We start from the raw sequence: 9,885 nt of genomic DNA on the forward strand, positions 1-9,885 counted from the left end.
TGCTCAGTCCAACCTTTTGAACCATGCTTAGACTTTAGCCTCTGAGATTGCATTGGAGCCATGTCTAGTTCTGACATTGCACAGCTCGATGATCATCATAGATCTTATTCTGGTCTCCATTCCAATAGTCCCTCACCTTTCCTCCATGGGGAAATGTTAGGAAATGGAGTCAAGTTGAGTCAATTTTGGTGTGTTCTATTGAGTCCTAGTGTGAGTTTTATGGTACTAGGTGTCTAGGAGTGCCTTGTGTCATATTGGGAGTTATCCCATATACATTTGGTACTCTCTGTGTGTGTGTGTGTGCATATCCTATAAAGACATTGTACTTGTCACTTGTCAAATTACTTAACTCATTCAAGTACAAGCTGCTTTGGTCTACATGTGAGTGCTTATTCATTGCTTTCATTTCCTTTCCATTTTACTTCCATTTCATTATGTTTGCTATCTTTCTTTTTCGTTCCTAGTGTTAGCTTGCTTCTCTCCCTACCACTATGTTCCTTCACTTTGAGAAGGCATTCCCTTGTGAGCTCCTCAATGTGAAAAGTGCATGCCGCCATAGTCTGTTGCAACTTTACAAGCTTTTCTTGACAATCCTAAAGGTCTTCATTTTGTACTAGTATGAGCATACCTTATACAAGTTCCTCCATTTGGTGAGCATGGACTGAGGCCTCATCAAGTGGTCATTGGAGGTTTGTAGGATTGTCATAGCATGAACTAAAACTGAAATTTGTTGTATTTGGCTTTGCTGGAGATTGGAAACCATGTCAAGCACTACTTTCTCCTTAGTTTAGAGAGCTTGATTAGTTTGGAGAGCTTGGTTCATCCATGATTCTTCAAGCTCTTTATCAGCTATGTGGGCACGAAGAGATGTGACCTTTGTTTAGATTCCTTGGAATTGGACTTGGATGTCTACTATAGTGTGGAGCTCCAATTCTTGGATATGCTCCTCCTTGGCCAAGCTAGTAGACATTTTTTACATCTATTTGCATGTGGTTGGCTTGATGTTGGACGATGCCAGATGGTGATGAGGTTTGTTGAAATTGTTGATACATTAGGTGGCATCCATCCTGACGACCCTGCAGTGTTGGCTGGGGGTTGCTCCATTGATTGTTTTAACACTTGGGTGCAATAGTCCTGTTGTAAGCTTGCAATAGAACCCTTTGTGGCTCATTGAATTCCATGATGTTTTGATGGTTGTCCTTGTATAGATATAGCCTCTGGCTCGTGCTATTGTTGGAGATCTATTGGTTCCAATTGTGCACCGAGCTAAGCATCTCTTGTTGCAATTCTTCCCTACATCTAGTGTAGGTAGTTCCTTTGGGGCATCCTCATTGGGAAATGTGACATGAGAAGGTTATTGTGATTATTCCCACACTGGTGAAAGGAGGATGTCAAGATCCTTAAGAGGTTTTGGTGACAATGATAGAGCTATTTCCTTTTCCTGAAACTCTGTATGATTACTACCAATAAGTGGGAAATTTTACATTTTTGGCTAGATGAACCATCAAGTTTCTTTGTTAAGAAGAAAATGAAATGCCAAATCCAGTCTTGTTTTAGCTTCCTACTAAGTAGAACAGATGTGTAGAGTGAAAGAGACTGATTCTTCCTACACTTGACACCCAAGATTATGGATAGAAATGTAGCTACTTCCTTGAGTTTAGGGTTTGTGATTGTACGAAGTGTTATTCTATCGCTATGGAACTTGGTGCCCTGGGAGAGAAAATGCTAAATTTCTTAAAACTTGGCATCAGTAGGCCTTGAGGGATATTTGCCCCTTTAGTTGCAGTGAAAAATCCATTTGGATCACTATAGTATCGAGAATATTAAGTGATCTATGATTTATAGTGATGGTGCTGTATTTTCATCCCTAGTGTGATATGAGCTCATCTCGAGGAATTCCTAGATTCATGGTAGGATTTTCCTACAAGGATTGTAGGCTATTAAATAAGGTTTCAAGTCCCCTTTGCCCTAGGAAATCTTGTGCGCCATTGGAAAGTGCATATGCTAAGGGAGGTGGCCACACAAGTTCTAGGGACTCGATTGCATCAATGATCATGTAGTGGGAAGGAGACCTGGTCTGCATTGCTAATTCTCCTAGTTCTATTTCATAGACTAAATATTCATTAGAGCTGTCACTCTGCACCACAAATGCTTGGGTCACTTTGGTTGAGAAGAGGTAGATGGATGTGTGCTTTGATAGGGGTCTCGTTGATAAGACTATGGACTCTTGCATCGAATCTTCTTTAGCTTTGGCATTTCTTCCCATCATGCACCCATTTTTTATAGGACTGTATGTTGGTCATTAAATTTATACATCAGTGTTTATGTAGGTGTGTGAGTTTTGCATGAGGACAACGTGTGTTTTGAAAGATGTGAATTCATGACATGCTTTGAGAGGGTGAAATGAAAGTGTGTTACAAAGTTTTTATTAATGCAATTTGTCAATGCCTATGCAACATTATGTGAGTTCATGTGACCTAACAACTGGACATGGACTATCTATATGCTTATTTGCTAGAAATTCATAAGGAAGCTAGGACCAAGTTATCACCTCTTGGCTAGATTGAAATCAATACGTGTGACAATCTAGTACTAACTAGGGGAGATTTGGGACTCCCAAATCTTTGGTTTTGGTGAGGTTGTCTTGCGAGTTATCGTAGTAGCCCCCATTGATACTCAAGATGAATTGCACTCCATCCAAACTTTTGGCACGGTGCCAATGGGTGTGATCTGCTTGACTTTATAAGGTCCTTGGCCTTGATACTTTAATTTTCCCTTGTGGACTTTAGTGTTGTAGAGAAATACAAGGTTACCTTTATTAATTTCCACATCCTTGAGATTCTTATCAAAAAATGCCTTCCTTCATCTTTTTCATGCTATCATTGCATGGTAGGCTCTTAATCTCGTTTTAGTATGCTTCTCAAGTTGGAGTAGTCATGCTTCAAGGGATTCTTTATCACCAAGGCATGCTTGTACCACCACTCGTAGACTAGGGATGATGAATTCCAAGTTACTAATTCCTCCAACCCATACACTAGATGCAATGGCATAAAACTTGTGCTGACCTTAAAAAGTGGTTATGTAGGTCCATAAGGTAGGATTTAGTTTTCCACCTATTAGTCTAAGCATTTGGGTTCCACTACCTTTGTGAGAGTAATGCATAGAGTTTTATTGGTAGATCCCACTTGTCCATTTCCTTGGGGATAGTAGGGAGTGCTCTTTTAGGTACGATCATGAATCTTGAGAGAAGTTCCTAAATCACTTCATTGACAAAATGTGTGCCTCGGTTAGAGACTATTTCCAACGGGCAACCATACCATGCGATCACATTTTCATAAAAGAACTCGACAGTACTTTTGGCATCATCTTTACGTATTGCTTTTTGCCTTAGCCCATTTAGTGAAATAACAAGTAGCTAAAATTATGTACCAGGCTTGTGTTCCTTTAGCAGCAGGATGTAGGGGTCCTACAAAGTCAATTCCTCATTTTTCAAAGGGTTGTTGCACCAACACTGTGGTTAGGGAATTGAAGTCTCTGTGTTGTGGTTTGGTAGTTCTTTGGTATCTGAATTTTTTAGGAACTCATAGGAATCTTGCCACAATGTGGGCCACCAATCGCAAACTAAAAGAATGTTTAGAGTAGTGGCTTCTCTAGCAAAGTGTCCTCTTGCAATGCCTTCATGCACTTCATAGATGATGATATAGTGTAGCTTTAATGATAAGTTTTTGGGTCACTGGCCATAACTCTGGTGGGGGTCTTAAGTATCCAAAGATATCAGTACACCATTCTAAGATAGCTTGAATTTGGAACAATGTGGCATTAGGCAAGTCATTTTTGACTCCAATGGGTTCTTCTCCAGATTTGACACAGGAGAAGTGTTCGGCAATGTAATATTGAACACCTTTGTAGACCACTATTTTAAAGTTGAATTCTGGAAGCAAGAGAAGCCATTTGGTTCCTTTTTCGGTTGTACATGGATGATTCACATGACATAGTAGTGCTTGATGGTTGGTGTAGAAAACAATATCATTTGCCAATAAATAGTGTTGAAATTCCTTGACACTATAAACCATTGTGAGTGCTTTCCTTTCTATGGTTGTGTAGTTGATTTCTGGATCATTGAGTTGTCAACTGGAAACATAAATTGTCTTCTTATGTATTTTGGAAGTGCTATTTTAGATTGATCTTTAAGAGCAATTGCAAGTGCAATTTTAGATTGATCTTTAGGAGCAATTTGCAAGTGCTATTTTTTGGTGAGTTGGGATTTGGCACTTTCCACTTTTGGAGAGAGACTAGCAGGAAGACTTATTGCGGCCGCTCCTTTGGGTGCTTTGGCAGGTGTTTACGATGCCATACAACTTATAGAAAAATTCACAGAACCCACTGTCTTGTTATCTTAGAGAAGAGCAACATGGTGTATTGGGTAGTAACACACTGTGGGGGATGCTTCCCCCAAATTTTTTTATAAAAAAAAGCCCCCGAAGGAGTAAGTGTACATACCCGCGGCTTTGGGCTAGACAAGGGTGCTTACAAGCCCTAAATAAATCAAAATTTGGATATTTTGATGCAAAATTTTTCATGCCCTTGATTGGGCCTTTTTTTTTTTAACTTCCTTTGATTTGGAAGTCCTAATTTCACTAAGAACATACTAATTTGCCCAAAATATTATTAACAAATTAAAAATTTTAAGAAAATATTAAATTATTACACAAACACTCTGCACAGATCCAAATTATCAAGAAGAATTATAGTGTCCAAAGGTATTGTATTACTAGAAAATATTTATAACCATCTTTGCACAAATTTGCTTTTGAGAACAAAAATTGGTGTCCATAGTCAATACAACAACAAAAAATCACTAAATGATAAAGGGATATCATAGCCATTTACGACGCCTCTTGTACGACGGCCAGTCCGATTGATTGAATACGATGATCGTCCTTGTCGGATTGCATAATCTCTGACCAATCGAGTGAACGGAGCTCTCTTGATTAGAGGCTCTATGCTCTTTTGATACCATGATCTCAAGAAGGCTCTATGCTCTGACCCTTGTCTAGCCCAAAGCCGTGGGTATGTACACTTACTCCTTCGGGGGCTTTTTTTTTTTTAACTTCCTTTGATTTGGAAGTCCTAATTTCACTAAGAACATACTAATTTGCCCAAAATATTATTAACAAATTAAAAATTTTAAGAAAATATTAAATTATTACACAAACACTCTGCACAGATCCAAATTATCAAGAAGAATTATAGTGTCCCAAGGTATTGTATTACTAGAAAATATTTATAACCATCTTTGCACAAAATTGCTTTTGAGAACAAAAATTGGTGTCCATAGTCAATACAACAACTAAAAATCACTAAATGATAAAGGGATATCATAGCCATTTACGACGCCTCTTGTACGACGGCCAGTCCGATTGATTGAATACGATAATCGTCCTTGTCGGATTACATAATCTCTGACCAATCAAGTGAACGGAGCTCTCTTGATTAGAGGCTCTATGCTCTTTTGATACCATGATCTCAAGTGCCTTCATTCCAAGCTTTCTGCGATTAATTTTTTGTAAGAGGTGAGGACAAACTAATACTATTAGATTTTTGAATTTTCACTTGGAGGGAGTACATATATAACCAATACCAAGTGATGATGACAAGAGTAAGACATGGTGATGTCCTCTTGAAATAATAGAGAAATAGTAAGAGATCTTTTATTGTTACAAGTTACAATAATCTTCTAAGGCCACTCGATCTCCTAGAATTTTTTTGTCTTTTAACACAGTTAGGAGGGCAATGACATTGTCACTTACTTTATACACATAATGTCTATAAAGGTGGTCCACACAAACATACATAACTAAGGAGTAGTTCACATACATATTACCTCCATGGGTACCCAACAAGCAATATTGAATTAATGATTAGTGCATCCTCGTGACTAACTAGTTACCTTGGGCTTTGAAATCTTGCACAAAATTTTGTGTAGTTCATGTATAGCGTGTATATTTTCAAAGTTAAATTGCTTTTACAACATTGGTAGTGGTCCTCAGGTACTCTTGCATTTTCTATGGGGCGTAAGAAGCAAAAACACGCCAACATGAACCAATAGTAAAAGTAGAGTATAAGGCCTCGGCTTCATTTGAAAAGAGAATTTCTTAATCTTTTTGTTATTCCAACATATAAGAAATTTATTGCCTTATATTGAGGAATTAGTTTACAAATCATTACTGAGATCTCGTGTGCTTTTTTTAGCATCCTTTCAAGTGGACGTGTGCCACAAAATCCGTATGAAGTAAAAGCAACGGTCTTGGTTATTCTCTCTCAATTCTGGCGTTGCGTTGATCTAAGGTCGAGCAAGTTTGAATGTAATGGCACTAGAGGTTGTCTAGGATTGAGCTCGCTTCCGAAAAGGTCAGAAAGACACTTGCTGTGCAGCTTGGACGAACCAGTCCGTCCCTGAATGCACCAAATGCATATGAAAAAGGGAAGTGGTTAAACAAAATCTGTGAAGAATGCCTAACCTGTGTACCTTTGAGAATCTAAGAACACAAATAGCAACCAGATTTGCAAAATGGATCGAGCAGTGTGTGTGAGATTTCTTACTGGCTTGGAAACTGGAGAGGGGGATTTGGAGCACTTTTTTCGTAGAGCCAGTCTCAAATCCTTATTGTCATCAGCCAGTATCTGAATCTTTTAAGAAAATGAGCACCACAAAAGGGAAGAACTGGTTAAGAAACAGAGTTCTCTTTAGTTAAGCAATATCTCTCTGTGTAAGCACAAAACTACGATCACATGTGTAGTACTTGAATCTCTGCTTTTGCCAGGTTGCATTTGTAGAGAGCCACTTCTTGCCAAAGTTTTTGTACCTCTGCCATCAGCTGCTGCTCAAAAGTCAATTGCCTGGGCATTCAACGAAATTCAAAATACATAAGCATACTAAATTTCAAACACTGCATAACAACTTCCCTGTGATTCCTAGACTTAATGTATGTTTGCTTACCTGTTTTTAGACAGCCAGAAATCTGTTTTTTGTTCTTGCGGGGTTGTTGAAACATTTTCTTCTCTTTGTTTGAAGCAATGCGACATGAGTGGGCTCTGAAAAATTTTAACTACGTTCAAGCTCAATCTCTCTCTCTCTCTCTCTCTCTCTCTCTCTCTCTCTCTCTTTCCATGTATGTAAGCACCCAATGACTTCAAGAGTCTAAATACAGAGTTTCCAAAAAAACTCTGCCTAGTGCTTTACAATACTCAAAGGAAAGACTTTATTTCAAATCTAAATTGTAACACAAACAAACATTAACTAGATCATCAGGATGTACACAAATTGATTCTAGTAATCTAGTTGTTCCCTGCCTCATATTTGCCTTTGATCAGCAACATTTTAACTGCCATCAATGTAACTTGGCTACACTGCTCGAGCATACACCAAATTATGTTTGTTCTTGAATCCCCTTACTTCTTACATGCATAGTATGGGACACATCATCTCTGACAACAACTAACGTCAACCTAGCTAGAGGACACACCAAATTACGGTTGTTTTTTAGTCCCCTTACCTCTTCTTATATGCATAGTACGTACATAAGAGTGCATGGAAGCGGATAAAGGGTTTAGAGCTGTCCTAAATTATTAATCTATAATGTTTTATCAGATCAGATTACCGTCTTCTTCTTTGCCTTTGACTTTTGACTGTTCCATTTAATTCTCTTATGAGGAAGAATTTTTTCTTTGTTTGTTTCATCTTTGTCCTATTCATAAAACAGTCACTTCTACCTGACCTAAAGCATTACGAACTTACAGCTATACCAGCGCGTCCCTGCTGGAGTTCTTCTCTGTTAGCAACCTCCAGATTTCCCTTTGCAGTGGCTTCAACAGTTATCAGTTCCAACTGCAAGCTGAGATAAAAAGTAGCCTTAGCCTATGTATGAGGATTTGAATCTCAAGAAATGATATCCTCTCTCTAGAAATACTCACCTAGTTTTTTTCAACTCCAAATGCACGACCTCAGATCTCAATCTCGCTATTTCTTCCTCCCATTGTGCATGCTGCATCTGTATCGCACAGCCAAGCGCATCGGTAAAGTTTGAAGTCAAAAGCAAAGGTCAACATCGAGCAGGATCTGGCTGGAAAAAGGATAGGTTGTTTGTACTTTGATTTGCTTCAGTCTGTCTACTTCCGAAAAAAGTTCGGCCACTTGTTTCTCCGCTTCTACAGCCCGCTCTTCTGCCTTGAATGCTCTTTCCTCTGCCTCATCAGCGACCCCCATGAAAACTTCTCTGTCGTTGAAATATAAAGAACATTCATCTTCCAGCCAAGCACACTGTTGTGAGATTTGTTTGACCTGCCCAAATAGCTTCTGATTCTCCGCCACGTGTCTTCTTAGTGCATGTGCACTCATAGAAGCTTCCTCCTGGCGGATTAAAGATTTAAAGAAATCTGGACTCAGACCAAGCCTAAGAGAGAGAAAAAATGTAACTTCTTTCCCTGAAGATACTGAGGAAGATTTTAAAGAAACATTCTCACATAAAAGCGTTGGCTGTTTCCTCCCAACGAACAGAATTGATTTGAAGACATTGGTTGGCCGACTCGGGCATGATTAAGCGAGCAGCTGAAAGCTTTGCTGAAGGAAAGGGAGTAAAGCCTGACCTTGGATTTATTTAGCCGATGTTCCAATTCGACAAGGCGACGCTGCAAGCTGTACACTTGGGCCTCAAGATCACGCTTGGACTCCTCAGCCTGCGTCAACTTCTCGAGCAAGAACTCTTGGGGAACGGGTAAGCCGAGGGAGTAGGAAACGGTCTGTTGGATGCATTCGTCGAGAGCTGCCGAAATCACCATGGTGTACGTCTCTCTCTCTCTCTCTCTCTCTCTCTCTCTCGCTCTATCTCTCTCTGTATGTTTGTATAGGGGGGCTCTGGCGATAGCACTGTTTCTCGAATAAGAGATGCGAGAGCTTCGCATAGGAGACAGAAGAAAAAGCAAAAGTAACCTTCTAGTTTCTGAAACAGTCTTGCACAAAACTGTGGCAATCCATCAAAGGCATGTTCTCAGCACTCAGGGTGCGGATCTAGAGGTTGAATAAAAAGACGCAGAGGGAGAAGAACGTTGGGGCGAGCGGACGACTGGATTGGTGGCCGTTGGTGTTATGTAAATGGGGCCTCGCGTTAATTTTATTTAACTTTACTTGTAGAGACTTCAAAAGAAAAGTAACTTTTGTGAAGAGAATTAATTTCTCAGTAGCGTGACAACACTAATAACGATGAACGAAAAGAATGCATGGACAAGAGAGAGAACTCTCCACAAGCTGCCTATTTCAAGATGGCAATATGACATTTCAACCGTAGCCACATGGCGGGCTGACAGGTTATCAGATGACTGGTTTTATATGGGATACATGTGCCATTGTAGAAGTCTTCCGCGCCCAAGAACAAAGCTATAAAACGTATGTGGTCAAAATTTGGACATTTTGGAAAGCAGAAGGCTGACAGCAATATTTTGCAACATGCCCATATCTAGTGCAATTAAAGTAGCATGGACGTCCACTGGAGTTACGATCTCTTATTTTTTGTTGGATGGCAAGGCGAAAATCATGACACAATCTAGGGATTTTGGACATGATCCATGTCCATAGATGTTGGAGCAGATGTCAGACTTGGTAGATGGGATTCTTTGTCCATGCTTTGCAGATGAACTCTATCCTCAGTGCAATCAAGAGAGCATTGTTTAGAGTCTGGGGGCCTTGGTTCTGTGTTTTTTGAGAGATGTAAGCTATGAGGTGAGGCCAAAGGACGAACGGCTTAAGGTCCTCCAGCATAATATTAGGGTGTACTCTAAGTAGGAGATAAGTGACTTTAACCTCGAACTGTGAAACAGATTTCGTCGTTT

At 39.6% G+C, this 9,885-nt stretch overlaps 1 protein-coding gene across 3 annotated transcripts; it reads right to left on the minus strand.

Moving 5' to 3' along the window:
- Positions 1 to 6,120: 6,120 nt before the first annotated feature.
- On the minus strand, positions 6,121 to 9,105 carry LOC147897273 (uncharacterized). 3 transcript variants are annotated; one of them, XM_087380656.1, is made up of 8 exons: positions 8,647 to 9,105; positions 8,150 to 8,453; positions 7,975 to 8,051; positions 7,799 to 7,895; positions 7,001 to 7,095; positions 6,804 to 6,900; positions 6,604 to 6,690; positions 6,121 to 6,456 (listed from the first exon to the last, which is right to left on the minus strand). In XM_087380656.1, the coding sequence occupies exons 2-8, from the start codon at positions 8,396 to 8,398 to the stop codon at positions 6,322 to 6,324; spliced, it is 837 nt and encodes a 278-aa protein (XP_087236782.1). In that variant the 5' UTR covers positions 8,399 to 8,453; positions 8,647 to 9,105; the 3' UTR covers positions 6,121 to 6,321. The 3 variants fall into 3 exon arrangements, with proteins under 3 accessions (XP_087236782.1, XP_087236780.1, XP_087236779.1); XM_087380654.1 differs by having other exon boundaries at positions 6,122 to 6,456; positions 6,604 to 6,684; positions 8,150 to 8,410; XM_087380653.1 differs by having other exon boundaries at positions 6,123 to 6,456; positions 8,150 to 8,410.
- Positions 9,106 to 9,885: the final 780 nt, after the last annotated feature.

The sequence above is a fragment of the Dipteris shenzhenensis genome, chromosome 10 (genome assembly GCF_047967505.1).
Source record: "Dipteris shenzhenensis isolate YYH24624 ecotype China chromosome 10, Dip_SZ_1.0, whole genome shotgun sequence".
Taxonomy (NCBI): domain Eukaryota; kingdom Viridiplantae; phylum Streptophyta; class Polypodiopsida; order Gleicheniales; family Dipteridaceae; genus Dipteris; species Dipteris shenzhenensis.